At 57.7% G+C, this 14,375-nt stretch overlaps 1 protein-coding gene across 3 annotated transcripts; it reads left to right on the plus strand.

Annotated features, from left to right (window-relative positions):
* Window positions 1-1,549: 1,549 nt before the first annotated feature.
* ZFP41 (ZFP41 zinc finger protein) lies at window positions 1,550-9,125 on the plus strand. 3 transcript variants are annotated; one of them, XM_035012058.1, is made up of 2 exons: window positions 1,550-2,029; window positions 5,385-9,125. In XM_035012058.1, exon 2 carries the CDS (start codon window positions 5,575-5,577, stop codon window positions 6,163-6,165), a length of 591 nt encoding a protein of 196 aa, XP_034867949.1. In that variant the 5' UTR covers window positions 1,550-2,029; window positions 5,385-5,574; the 3' UTR covers window positions 6,166-9,125. The 3 variants fall into 3 exon arrangements, with proteins under 3 accessions (XP_034867949.1, XP_034867947.1, XP_034867948.1); XM_035012056.1 differs by lacking the exon at window positions 1,550-2,029 and adding an exon at window positions 2,558-3,507; XM_035012057.1 differs by lacking the exon at window positions 1,550-2,029 and adding an exon at window positions 2,558-2,782.
* Window positions 9,126-14,375: the final 5,250 nt, after the last annotated feature.

Raw genomic sequence — 14,375 nt, forward strand, 5'->3', positions numbered from 1 at the left:
CCCAATCCCAGAAGCCCTGACCTGGGAGCATCCACTGATGAGCAAGCCTTGAAGGTGACAGCTGCAGGAAAGCCTTCCGTCCACGCGGTCACACAACCCTACAGTCACCAAGTGAAGCCTCGCAGGCACCGCACAGCCTCTGGGCCCAGGCCGGGCCTGACAGTGAACTTATGCTGCAGGGAAGCAGGGGGATGACCTGGGGGTCAGGCTTCCCTGGCCTGTTGTCACCCATGCAACCCCTGATAATTCACCTCCCAGAAGCCTGGCGGTGGGCACCTTCATGGTGCAGCCGGTGGGTGTCCGATTCTTGATCTCAGCTTGGGTCGTGAGTTCAGGCCCCGGGTTGGGCTCCGTGCTGGGTGTGGAGCCTAGTTAAAACTAAATATATATATATTAAGCCTGTCAGCAGATGAGCCTGGGGAAGGAGCCTACTTACCGCCCACCTTGTCACAAACTGTAGGCTCAAGGGGCCAGAGGTTAGCTCTTCCGGGTAAATGGGTGTGACCCATAATTGAGGAACATGCCCACAGGTAAGGAATCAATGTTTCTTGGAAGAATACGAAACCTGATGGCCTGACTCTTGGGTCTCCTCCTTGCTCCGCGTCCGAAGCTTCACTGAGACCCTGTGTGAGTCCCCACGACAGTGCTCTGGAGCAGCAGTTCTGGACCCCGGATGCCCAGAAGAATCATCTAGGGGCACTTTCAAATCATACCAATGTTAGGGGTCCACTCGCCCCCCCGCCACGAGGTGGGGTCTGGGTAGCAGTCTCTTAAGCTCTGCGGTGTTTCAGATGAACAGCTTGGGCTGAGCGCCCCTGCGCCAGAGGGGGCCTGCCGTCTGCTGCCCCGGAAACCTGGCTGACCGTTAGGATCACAGGGAAGCCTCTAAAATTATGCCTCACTACGCTCAGCCCCACGTATTGCTTCACCAGCTCTTGGGTGGCACCTGAAAAAGAATTTTTTTAAGGATTCTAAGGTGATTCTAATTGACCGTTTTATGGTGGTCGAACAGCATCACACGCTACGGAGATATTGTTCATGAAAAGAAGAGTCGGTCACTGTGGCAAACTTCATTGTTGTCTTAAGAACTTGCCAGCGTGCGCCCCCCTGCCCCCCTAGCTTCAGCAGCCACCACCCGGATGAGTCAGTAGCCACCAACATCAGGCAGAAAGACGGACTCGCTGAAAGCTCAGGTGACTGTTAGCATTTTTAGCAAGAGAGTATTTTTTTGTAATAAAGGCATGTACATCGTATTTTAGACATAATGCTGCTGCAGGCTTAATCGACTAGAGCGTGGTGTAAGCATAACTCTGATTACCACTGGGAAACCAAACGTTCATTTGACTCACCTCATTGCGTCGGTCTGGAGCCCCGCTTCCCTCGCCCTCCGAGGCGTGCCTGAGCCTGGTAAACATACTAATAAGGAGATGACATAGTATGTCAGAGACTGGAATGTGCTATGAAAAAAAACTGCCGGGCAGGGCGGGGGAGTCCAGAGGTGGGGGAATAGACCAACTGTGGTGTTACAGAGACTGCTGCCCTCCCCAAATGCAGGCGGCACCGGTGACTTGTTTCAAAACCACAATATGGCAGAGGTGACAGGATGTCAGTCCTGCAGTTAGGTCACATTGTGTGTTGGTGACAGGAGGTCACTCCCATGGTTAGGCTGCCTTCTATGAGACTCCATCTGAGCAGACCGGGGAGAGAGGCTCTCTTGCTGGCCCTGAAGAAGCAAGCAGCCATGTTGGGAACTGCCCATGGAGGGGGCCTTGTGGCAGGGAATGGGGGGGCGACTAGGACGCAAGGCCAGCCTCTAGCCAATAGCCAATAAGAAGCAGGCCCTCGGTAGCACAGCCCCCAGGAAATGCATCCTGCCAACAAGCAGGGGAGTGTGGAAGCGGATTCTTCCACATTTGAGCCTCCAGCTGAGAACGCAGCCGGCTGACACCTGACTGCAGCCTGGCACGACCAAGCAGAGGACAGCTGAGCCATGCCTGGACGCCAGGATGCCTGTCCCACAGGAACTCAGGTAACAAACAGGTGTTGCTTTAAGCAGCTAAGTTTGTGGGAAGCAGGAACTGAATACACATAGGAAGGCAGGTGGGCTCCACCGAGTTGCTGAGCTCTCAGTGGGCAGGAAGTGGGAGTGCGCCAGGCAGCCAGCCAAGGATGAGAGTCCCAGGCGAGGGGGCACCAGTGCAACCGGACACAGGCCAAGTGCACGGGCTGTGTGTGAGGAGCAGTCCGGGGGCTGGAGAGGAGTGAGGGAGGGGGCAGGGGCGAGGGAGGGGGGCGCGGGGCGGGGGGGGGGGGGGCGGGGCGAGGGAGCGGCGGGCGGGGCGAGGGAGCGGTGGGCGGGGCGAGGGAGCGGGCGCAGAGCTGAGGGGCGGGGACTGGGGGGCGGGCCTTCCGGCGGGGGCGGGGGTGCCCGAGGAGGCCCTTGCAGAAATGGAAACGAAAGCCGAGCCGGGCGGAGCCATCCGCCGGCGTACCACCGAGAGGCCCGGGGCCCCTCTTCCTAGAGCGGCGCCGGAAGGGGCGGGCCTCCCGGCGGGTACCGCGGCCCGGCTGCTCGGCTGGGGGGCTGCGGAGCCCTGGCGCGGGGGGAGGGGCTGCGGCGGGAGGGTCCGTCCGTTCCGGGCCCCCGACCTCCAGCCAGGGACTCGCCGGTGCCCTCCGGCGTCGCTTGGGCCCGCCCCCCAGCCCAGGGCGGCGGCCTCCCCTCCTTCGCCTCCCGGGCGCTGCGGGCAGGAGGGCGAGGAGCAGCTCGGAGCGGATCGAGGTGAAGGCGGCGCCCCGGGGCCCTGCACGCTTGGCCGACGAGGCCCTGTCGTTGGCGGGGGTGCATCGTGCTGCCCGTCGGGGCCCCTTTCCTCGGCCTCGACACAGCTCGTGTTTGCTGGCAGGCGGGGGGCCCGGCGGACTGTTGGGGTGCATGTGTGCCTTTGGGTCCAAACCCGCCTGTAATGCAGGCTCCGCCTGAGACCCAGGCTTCTGAAGGCGGGGGGACGGGCCAGCTGAGTGGGGTTTCCAGGGACCCTGGCTGCGGGGCCACGCAGAGCTTGGAGTTCAGGAGGCCTGGCCCAGAGAGGAAGGGAGCTCCTCCGAAGTTGCCGCGGGCACAGCACCCCAGCCCTTGGGGCAGGTGGCTCGAGCGCCTACGGGCCTGTGGAGTGGGGGACCTCGGGTCCACTCCGTTTTTGACTGTTTTGTAACTTGGTGCTCTCTCTGCCGTCAAGCACCTGCCAGCTTGAGTTGGGCAGAGGAGACGAAGATCCGGAGTGATTCCGGAGCACCAGTTCGTGCTGGCTCTGGCCTTGTAGCTAGGGATGCAGGGGTGAAAGAGCCGTGGTCCTTGCCCTCAGTGCCGGTCCCGGCAGGACGCTGGAGCGCAGAGGAAGCCCACGCACGCCCTCCAGTCGGGGGACGCCTTCATACAAGTTCTTGGTTTTCCTCGGTTTACTACCGAAACTAGACACCAGCCTCTGACTCCAGTGTACTTGCCTGGTGCGGTGATCCTCTGCCCTCCCCAGCAGAGCCCCCCCCCCCCCCCCCCCCCGCCGGCCCCCCCCCCCCCCCATTTCTGCATGCTCCTCGGCCCAGATGAGCTTCCTTTACCCTCGGTTCAGGCTCCCACCTGATGCTGAGAGCAGCCTCCTCCCAGAACCTGCCTCAAGTAGAGCCTTCCGGGCAACATAGGCCTGAATCCAGACCAAGTGTACCTAACCATTTTTATTTAGAAGAAGCCAGACTCAAATTCCTTGTCAGGATGGGAAATCTCGACAGTCATTTTATTATTGCCTCTGCATAGGGAAGAAGAGGAAAGCTGAAGTGTACCCTTTTGACTTTAAGAGAGTTCAAAGTATTTATACCTTAAAGCCACTTGGGGGTGCCTGGCTGGCTCAGTCCGTGGAGCCTGCGACTTGATCTTGGGGTCTTGAGTTCAAGCCCCAAGCTGGGCATAGAGCTTACTTAAAACAAAGAAAGCTACAGTGTTGTCAGGTACAAAAGTCAAAGACACACAGATTAAAATGTTGATGGTAAATAAATGGGATGGAAAAGAAAATTCAAAAAAAAATACATCACTGGGAATATTACCACCTAGGGCATCACATTTTGTGGTGGGACAGCCTGTCAGGGTTATGGGCCTCCTAGTAGATCAGGGTAGCCGTCACAGGCCACGAGATACCTTTGCTAAGAACGCTGTTTGCAGGGAATGTTGGAGGATCAGAACAGGACCTGCCTTTGGAGTTTTCTCTTTAAAAAAAGAAGGCTTCTCAGTGTTGTGGAGATCTCCCTCACTAGCAGTTAGAGTCTGAAGTTGCTCCAGGCTTGATGCTGGAATTCCATTAGTTAGCAGTGAGAGAAGACGAGGGCAAGGAAGCTCAGGAATAATACAGAAACGAAATAGAAGAGGGATCTCAACAAAGAACTAGGAGCTGTGTGGGCGATGCTCCTACAGACACCGGGGACTGTTGGGTCCTGTTTGAATTTGTGGCTGAATTGGGTGCTGTTAGGTGGAGTTAGGGACAGGGAACATCAGGTGTTTCAGAGGGTGTACACAAGATCTAGTTGATGGAGGAGTTGGCTTTGGTTAAGGGCCCCAGGGAAGACTAGAGCTTGGTTAGGGAACAGGGAGTGGGGGCAGTGTTTGGTGAGTCAGGGAGGCCTCCCTGAGAAGGGCCCATTCAGAGCTCTGAAGTGAGCAGCCAGCCCCATGAACACCTGCTCTTGGCCCATTTCTGGAATCAGCCAGGCACTGAGGCAGGAAGGACTGGGTATGTTTGAGGAGCCTAAAGGAAGCTGGAGGGGAGTGAGGAGTGGGCCAGGTCAGGCATGTATAGGGCTCATAAGTATGAGGGGAGCCACTGGGGGTCGGGGCAGGTACATGATAGGGGTTTGCTGGCGGCCATATGGAGGTGGACCATTGGAGGAGGGCTGGGGCGCCCCGAGTTTGATCCATCTCAGATCCAGGCTCTAGGTGACAGGAGCATAACCCCCAAAGGGGCACATGTGGGTCCTGCTGCTCCCAAATACAGCAAGTGGAGAAGGAGGGAGAAAATGGTGGGGGGAGAACCCCAATGTGGGGACCACACGGAGTTTTGGTCCATGGTCTGTATCAGACCCCACTGGACACAGGCCTGGAGACCCCATCCCCGGGCAGAGGGTTAGAGCGAGTGTTCCGTTTGGTCACATCCAAACAGAACAGGCTGTTTGTTGAGCCTCACTGAGAGGCTCATGAGGTGCCCAAGGGGAGCACACAAGCAGGGAAGGGGCCACGTTCCCTGTCCCCCCCGCCATCCGTCCCTTAGCCGCTGCACCACAGCTCTGTTCCTCCCGCATACCTGTGTGATCTAACCTTCATGGTCTGGCTTCTCCGGCAGCACGAGGATTGGTGGTGTCCTCTCTGGTGCAGACTTCCTGCTCCGGAGGTCTCGTTACAAGCTCAGAAAAATGAAGAGCTGTGACTAAAGGGAGAGCTTTTGGAAGAATAGGAGAGTCTGGCCCCTGGCCTTTCTCCTTAGCCCTTCCTGGATTCCAGTGGCCCTTCCTCTCTCCTGGGAACAAAGAAAGATGGAAAAGCCCACGGGCAAAAAGAAGGCACAGACCCCAAAGGAAGAAGGAGATTTGCTAAAGGACACTCCCAAAGGAGAGAAAGCATCTGGGGAGAAAAAGGCAAACAAGAGGTCCACTTTGGCGAAAAAGTACAGCAAGGAAGCCAGCCTGAGTCCTGAAGAAGAACACGTATTTGATGCCTTTGATGCTTCGTTTAAAGATGACTTTGAGGGGGTTCCCGTGTTCATTCCTTTTCAGAGAAAGAAGCCCTATGAGTGCGGCGAGTGTGGACGCATCTTCAAGCACAAGACAGACCATCTTCGCCACCAGAGGGTTCACACGGGAGAGAAACCCTTCAAGTGTGAGGAGTGTGGGAAGATGTTCAGGCACAGCTCCGATGTCCCCAAACACCAGAGAATCCACACTGGAGAGAAGCCCTTTAAATGCAGCGAGTGCGGGAAGGCCTTTAACTGCAGCTCCAATCTCCTAAAACATCAGAAGACGCACACTGGAGAGAAGCCGTATGAGTGCAAGGAATGTGGGAAAACCTTTGCCTACAGCTCATGTCTCATTCGCCATCGGAAGTGCCACCCACGGAAGAAGCACTGAGCGCGGGGAAGCTATCTGCCGAGACGCGGTGTTTGTGCTGATGGGAGCTGTCCCTCCTTCAGCATCTGATCGATGCTGGGGGTCCGTGAGCTCAGCGCACCTGTGCCCGGGCATCCCCCTCATCATCAGGAAAATCAACCCAGTGGGGTAAGCAAGTGCTTGAGCGTGGTAAAGACCTTTCTGGTCCAGAGCATCTCTGGATCAAGACACCATGATAATGGGGGAGGGGCTTGCGGCACGGGAGACTCTGGGGATATCGACAGTGCCTGTGGGGCTCGCGAGGCAGCAGCTGCTTGTGAGCGGCCCAGCGCCTCCCTCTGCGGCCTCCGCCTGTGGTGTCCACTGTGGTTTCAGCCCTCTCACCTGCTCCTTTGAAGACTTGAGTCTGCAGACTCTTGACCTGCCGGGTCATCCCTGCACAGCCTGGCAGGAGGCCCACGGCCCTGAGCTAGGTAGCGGTACTCTGCGGTCGCGCCCCCAGCGCTGCGCTAGACACCTGCTGTCCCCACTCGGCTGGCCATGGTGACAGTGGTTTGTGCTCTGGCGTCCCTCCTCGGGCTGCGGTGCCACCGCCATCCCCCACCCCATCCCCAGGAACTGCACCCTTTGTGCATCCCCCTGGCCTAGCCCCCATCCCAGGTGAGCGGCCTGACTCACCCAGGTGGATCGCTCGGGACCTACATACTGCCACCGTGGGAGAGTCCCGCCCTGGACATGTGGTGGAGGCCCCAAGGATGTGAGCACAGCTTCGAGCCAGGCTGCATCTGCCATGGGGGTCTTCAGACATGAGGCAGTGCGCCCTGCCCCCTGGGGATTGGCTCTCCAGGTTAGTTTCACTTCCTCATGCCTGGCCCCCAAGTTCCATCTTATCCCCCGGGCAAGGCCACATGCTATGCCCAGCCCTGGTTTCCCCCGGGAGTGGTCTGGATGGGGCCCCGTGCTCTCAGAGTGGTGTGGTGTGTCCCAGAACTTCCCACAGTGTGAGGGGGGCCTGGTGACCGTCAACCAGGAGGTAATGGGGCTTTGTACTAGGAAAATGTTGATGCCTACACTTTCAGCTGTTTGGACCCCTAAGATAGCCTTACTCTTTGGGGATTCCGTCCTGCAAGAAGGTCCTGAATCGGGGGGAGACCCGTTTCGCCATCGGGGGTCACAGACGCCAGAGGGCAGATGCTCCCGGTGGAAATGCTTCTCCAGGTTGGCAAGTGTTCGCTCCTGTTCTTTCTAAAAGCTGTGATGTTATGACACCTGAGCTGGACACCCCGTCCCCCCTCCCCAGCGCGGCGGGCCCTCCTACCTGATGCAGCTCGCCCTAGGTGTGGCAGGAGATCCAGGGGGACACACAGTGGATGGTTAAGGACGTTACTGGGACATTCGGCAAACCTCGTGTCCACACTGTCCACTGGGTGGCAGAGCCACATCAGTTTCCAAGTTCCTGCTTGGCTTGCGGCCCCCGGCCATCCCAGACCTCGTCCTTGTCAAAGATGCTCCCTAAGGTTTTCAGGGACACAGGATCATGATGTCTGCCCTTTACCGTCAGATGTTCAGCAGAGAAACAGAGTAACAAGACATGTATCCGCACTGAGTGATGAAGCAAATTGAACCCGGAGTCAGGCTGGCAGACGTTTTCTGTAAAGGGCCAGATAGTAGCTGTTCTTGGCCCTGTGGCCCTAAGGCCTCTGTCCCCGCTCAGCTCCGCTGTGACATGCGACAGCAGTGAACACAGTGAATGAGCGCGGCCGTGTGCCAGCAGAGCTGTGTTTGCAGAGACCAGCGGCGGCCGTGTTGGGCCTGTTGTAGGTGGAGGGCGCGTGAGAGTCAGCCTGACCCATGTGCGCTCGAGTCCTCCAGGACTGGCTGCGCGGGGGGAAGCCAGTGCAGGAAGCCGCAGGAAGCCCTGGGAGGGCTGCGGAGGGGCTCCGAGCAGCGAGCCCTGGTGCCCACCTTGGGTGCCGGAGCGCAGGCTGTGGACCCGGCACGCACGTCCAGGGGTGTCTGCGTCCTCTTCGGCGTGGTTTCGTTTGTCTTTACTGCGGCCTTCTGACACACCAGGACGCGTGTGTTCCCGTGCAGCGTCCGCCGTGAGATCTGTATCACGTGTTACAGCCCGTTTCCCCGTTCCCACGGTGGCAGGCATGGTCTCCACCGCCGCCTACAGGTGCGGTGAGCAGAGGCTCACCGTGTCCTAATGGGCGTGTGGGCTGTTTCTGGTTTCGGGCGCTATAAATAATGCTGAGATAAATACCTTTTCTGCATTTCGGGCTGACAGGATGGGTCCCCAGACACGGAATGCCAGGTGGAGATCCTCGGGGCTGTGCGGGCTGGGCGCCCCAGCGGCACACGGACGGCAGGCTTGCCCTGGCCTCTCCGGCAGCAGGCAGGTGGGTCTTCATCATTGCCAGTTTGTTTGAAGAGAGGGAAACGCACTCTGACCCCATGGCTTTGGTTTCTAGAGAGGAAATGGGTGGTGAAGAACACAGGCTCTCGGGCCGGGGCTTAGCGACTTGAGCCGGTGCCTTGGCGATGTGTGACTTGGGGCATGTCCCTTAACCTCCTCGTGCTGCCTCAGTTTCCTCAGGCGTGACATGGGGATGCTTAACCTGACTCAGTGAGTCAGCACGTGAAGTCCTAGGTGCAGGGCTGGCTCCTCCCAAGTGTCTTAAGAATGTCAGCTCTGGGGGCACCTGGCTGACTCGGTGGGTGGAGCTTGGAACTCTTGATCTCCGGGCCGTGAGTTCGAGCCCCACGTTGGATGTGGAGCTTCTTGCCATGTGTTTGTGTTCTTAGCAAGGCAGACATTTGCTTGTAGGCATGGGAGGTGGCCGTGCACGCCAACAGCCCTCAGCGCCTCTCCCAGGAAGGCTGCATCAGCCCGGAAAAGAGCCACAGAAAAATACTTTTTTAAAAAGTAAGACTTGGGGGCGCCTGGGTGGCTCAGTTAGTTAGGCGACTGCCTTCGGCTCAGGTCATGATCCTGGAGTCCCGGGATCGAGTCCCGCATCGGGCTCCCTGCTCGGCGGGGAGTCTGCTTCTCCCTCTGACCCTCCTCCCTCTCATGCTCTCTGTCTCTCATTCTCTCTCTTTTTAAAAAATAAAAAATTTTTTAAAAATTATAAAAAAAAAAGTAAGACTTGGAAATTCTTTTTTGAACACAGTTTACCATCATGAGAAGAATCACAAAATCAAACTGAAATCAGTGAGTGGCCTTTTCTGCCTCCCGTCGCTCAGGCAGCTTTGAGGGGTTTCTGTTGTTCTTCAAATAAAACTCCTGTTCTAGGAAAAAAAAAAAACCTTCTCAATAACCTGACTCAAATTAAAAAAAAAAAAAAACCTGATGAGAGCTATAAAACACTCAGACCTCACTGACACTGAAAATAGGACTCGTCAGAGCTTCTCTGGGCCACTGAAGCCCACATGGGACGTGTAGCCCTAAGAGCTTTGGTCCCGTCAGCGGACGAGCTAGAAATCAGAAGCTGAGCCTCTGGCTTCAAAGTTATAAAAACAATAGCGTAACAAACGCAAAGTGGCAGAGAGGAAATAACAAAGAGCAGAGAGGAGCACAACCAGTGGGAATGGAGGCTGTCTCAGGCAGGAAAGCGGTGGACATTGGTTGTTCACAAGAACTGTTCAGGCTGACATCGCCCAGCAGCAGCGTCCAGGAAAAGAGCAGGAGCCACCGAACCATCACGAATGCAAAGGGGATGTGACAGCAGGTACGTCAGAGATCAGAAGAGACAAAACTCGGAGCCAGGGAACGTGAGCACAGATGAGGTAGGGAAGCCGGCCCGAGACCCCGTGCCTGCCGCACAGAGTGTGTCCGGAGTCTAGAGTCTTCCCCAAAGAATGCAAGTCCAGGTGGCGCACAAGTGAGTTCAAGAACCCATTCCGGTCCCCTACGGACTCAGAGGTTGAAAAGAGGAAACACCTCACCTTATTTTATGAGCTGGGACAGCCAGGATGTCCGTGCTCTCGGCTGCAGAGGCTCCGAGCACGGGGCGGGCAAACCCCGTCCCGCAGGGCAGGAGCGGAGCGCGGACCGCGGCCAGATGAGGCCTTTTTCAGGAAGGCCAGTTTGGCTCAAAACTGATGTGATTTCTCACATCAACAGATTGGGGGAGGGGCATATTATCATCTGAATAGTTACCTGTGTGCCACATTGCACCATCCACTCATGATAACAGACCTTCATAAATCAGGAATATAACAGAACTGTCTAAACCCCTACAGAACATCTCCCAGCACGCGGAGCAGCACTGCGGCCGAGGGTCCCGTGTAGCTGGTGTCCCCTCCGCCCGCAGAGCACAAGAGGGCCGGCCTCACAGCTCCCCCTGCGCCCAGAGCCAGACCAGGAGGAAGACACACGTAGGATTACGGTGGAAAACCCTGAGTGTGTTTCTCAGCAGGTGGTCCCACCGTCTATGCAGAATCTGAACACTGTCAGCAAGCACTGAAATGTAAGGGCTGAGCAAGGTGTCGCGAGAGGGTCAGGGTCAGGATCCCCGGAGGCCCAGGTGCAGAAGGGGAAGCAGGGGCTCATCAGGGAAGGTTTGTAGTGGGCACTCGCGGTGGCCGTCATGGATGCAGCTCAAGTGTCCCTCACCAGACGAACAGACACAGGACACGTGGCGCTGCCAGACTCGGGCACCGCCGCCAGCCCTGAGGGAGTGAAGACCCAGGCTGCGACCCGCACGAGCCTGAGCCTCCGAAGCCCGGGGCTGAGCGCCAGAAGCCGGCCGGGGACACTGCTGTGTGACCCGTTCGCGGGAGGGGCCGTGGCAGGGGAGCTTAACGAGGGCAGGGTTGCTGCTGGGAATGGTAAGAAGGCTCTGGGGGTAGGGCGTGGGGATGGGTACATAGCGTGGTGAGTATTTAATGCTGCTAATTGTACACAAGCAGTTAAAATAATAAACACCATGTATATTTCCCCACAGTGAAAAAAGTCCATTGAATTTGTTGTGCTGTTAACAAAATGCAGTTTTAAAAAGCTATCAATTCACTTTAGCAACGAAAATAGCATTTCCTAGCAAGTTAAAGATGTGCCATACCGTGCTAGCCCAGAAATTTCACTCATTAAAATACTGTAGTGAGCTCTTTTACATGCGCAGTAATATAGTGCATGTGGAGTGTCAGAAAAATTGGAAATAACCCAAATGTGCATCAACAGTGAAGTGGGGCGGAGGGAGAGAGGAGCCCGGCCCCCCTTGGGCGGAGGGCAGGCAGGCGGGTGTCTGGGTCCTAAACCGCATGGACCGTGAGCGGGGCTTTGAGCTGCTCATGCATCACATCATATTCACCCAAGGTTTACATGCATTTGAAATGTTACATTTTCTAACTTTCTGAACTTTTGGGGGACATGAGCACTTTCCCCCGGGTTCTGTTGCCGTCCAAGTCTGGGGTGCATGGCTCGAACCCCTGCTGCCAGCGCTAGCCAGTCGGCTTCCACGGTGCGGGGGGGTGGGGGGAGACACACGTGTCCTCACGTGTGTACTTGGGGGGCGGGGGGAGACACACGTGTCCTCACGTATGTACTGGGGGGGCGGGGGGAGGCACACATGTCCTCACGTATGTACTTGTAGCTTCCCAGCAGCCAGCCGGGTAATAACTGCATTTCTTTGCTCAAAAGGTAATTCTTGTCCTTTTCTGGCGTGAGAGCAGATCACCCCAGTCAAGAAGTTCCTGATGAAATGTGCCTAGAAGTGAACCTCCCAACTAACCCAGCTGCCCCAGTCCTGAGCCCCGAGGAGGAGGTGAGGAGGCCCCTGGGTGAGCAGAGAGGAACCATCTGAGGGCCGGGCAGGGGCAACGGGGCCCAGACAGGAAATCCGAGCTGGGGGGGGGCAGGGGGGTGCCGCAGGTGGGCTGAGTGATGCCGCAGGTGAGCAGCGCCTCCCTTCTCCTTTCTCTTCCCAGAGCCCCGTGAAGGCAGCAAACTCCCCGAGCTCGAACTCCTGGTGGGGCCTTCCCCAACCTCTCCAAAGGCCACAGAATTCACACCTCTCGCCCCCGCCCACCCAGGAGGGCAATGCTGACGCCACCCAGCCTTCTAGGAAAGCACTGCAGGCTGAAACCCCACAGGCAACATCAACAATTTTCCCAGCGTCCTGGGGATGTCCCAGAGAAATGCCTTTTCCAAATGGGAAACCTTTAGGACGCCCTGCTGAGCATGGTTCTCTTGCTGGAGAGCACTCAGAGTAGCACCTCGGCACCTGGCCCAGCGTGGAAGGCGCTGGGATGGTGGGGGCCACAGAGGACACCTGCAGATGTCCCCGGGATGTGACGTCGATCATCCAGCAGCATCTGTCCCTACGGGGCTCCTGCCGGCCTCCATCTGAGGGAAGGTGGGAGCCAGCGCTGTGGGAGAGTGGGCAGTGAGGGCCACACAGCAGGTGGGGCTCAGCTTCCTCCTCTCCCCACAGGTTGGGGGGCTCACCTGTGACTGGGTCCGCTGCATTCCTGGGGAGGCTGTAGGCACCAGTGTGTTACCTGGGCTTGATTTCCAGTGACCTCTTGTGTCCATCCCCAATCTGGACACCAAGCTGTGATATTCCTTTCCCCTGCAAGTGAGTGAGGCCCCAAGACATGCTGCAGAGTATGCAGGTCTGGAGGCAGCCCTGCAGCCTCGGCTCCAGGGAGCAAAGCCCGGGGCTCCCCGGTCCTGGTGCTCATGGCAGAAGCCTGTGGCACGGGGGACACTGGGACATTTGCTCTGGAGTAGGACCAGCGAGGGCAGGGTTCTCAGCCAGGACGGAGGAGTAAAGGGGGTGTCCCCGAGGCCCAAGGAAGCCGTGTCCCCAAGGCCCGAGGGACCAGAGGGGGAATGGGCTGAGGGCCAGTTCAGGGTGGGAGTGGCTGCGAAGATGATGGGGCAGACTGCGTGTCTCCTACCCAAGGACATAGCTCTGCTCTGAGCGGCAGCCCGTGCCTCCAGGGACCTCTGTGCACTGAGCGTAGTGTTGGTGGTCTCCTGGTATCCTCCTCACAAACTCCAGCCGCCTGTTCCACGAACCACAGGGTCCTCCCCTTGACCAGAGTCCTGCCAGGACCCAGACGGGGCCATGGGGGCCAGTGGCCGCTGCTGCCCGTGGTTGTCTGCGGTCTCCGTAGACAGAGGCTTCCCAGGTCCCTGTGGCATTCCAGTTTTACACGTGCGTGTGTCCTGATGACTCGAGCACTCGGCTCCCGGGGCTGTCCTCACCCCCGGTGCAGTGCGCGCCCCTGGGCTGTCAGAGCTCTCGCACAGCTGTTGGTCATGGTGCAGGAAGTGGGACTTTCCAAACAGTCCGTCTGATGGCTGTCGGCTCTGTGATCTCTTCAGTTCCTTCAGTCCTCAGCGAGTGTGTTCTGTGTCGGGGGGCCACATTCCGTCTTGTCTTATCCTAGTTCTGTGGTGCACTTTCCACGTGCTGCTGTCTCCCTCCCAGCAGAGGTGGCAATGGTTCCGGGTGCTTTCCTGCCGCCTCCCTAGCGTTTACCCCGAATGCGTCTTCGTCCTGCTGCTTGTGGATGGTATGTTTTCTCCTGTAATAAACATCTGTTCTGACCCATTCACTGGGTCCCACTCAGCTCCCTGCAGTTTGGGGGTGTAGTCGGGACGCCCCAGGGCCTGCAGAGCCAGGGATCCAACTGGTCACTGCCTCCAGATGCGTGTCTTGGGGGCTGCCTCACATTAACCAAACTTGTAAGAGAACGATATAAACCAAAAGGAATCTGCTGACTCAGGATGAGAGTGAGCCCTCATGGGACAAAATACTATGTCCCTCCAGGGACACGGCCTTCCTGGCCCCAGATTCTGGAAAACTAGGGGTTCCTTGGCTGCTGATGCCTGTAGTCATAACCCTGGAGGGGATGTGGGAGGCCCCTCGCCTGCTGCCCTGCGTTCTGAAGAGCCCGGGTCGGCCCACCCTCCCATACCCTTGCTTACTTTGCCTTCCACAGAAGGAGAGAAGCTGCATGATCAGGGACAAGTGAAGGACTCCGTGACCGTGTGGTGAGACAGGATGAGAGCTGGGAAACGGGCAGAAGCCAGCCTGGAGCCACCCATTCCTGCCGAGGATCAGTGCGGCCATCTGCCGCAGTGGCCTCACTCACCCCACACTGCAGGCTTCTAGCCCTGCAGGTTCTGTAGGAATCCCCCGCTGCTCCCCTCTGCCTGACTAATGCCAGGCCCAGGGCCAGTACTGGGAACAGGATAGCTCCCTGACTCAGTGGAG

This window comes from Mirounga leonina, unplaced genomic scaffold, assembly GCF_011800145.1.
Source record: "Mirounga leonina isolate KUSES-001 unplaced genomic scaffold, KU_Mleo_1.0 Mir_165, whole genome shotgun sequence".
Lineage (NCBI taxonomy): Eukaryota > Metazoa > Chordata > Mammalia > Carnivora > Phocidae > Mirounga > Mirounga leonina.

Excerpts from the sequence above, each read along its gene's own strand:
- ZFP41 (XM_035012058.1), top strand. The coding sequence starts at position 5,575 with ATGGAAAAGCCCACGGGCAAAAAGAAGGCACAGACCCCAAAGGAAGAA.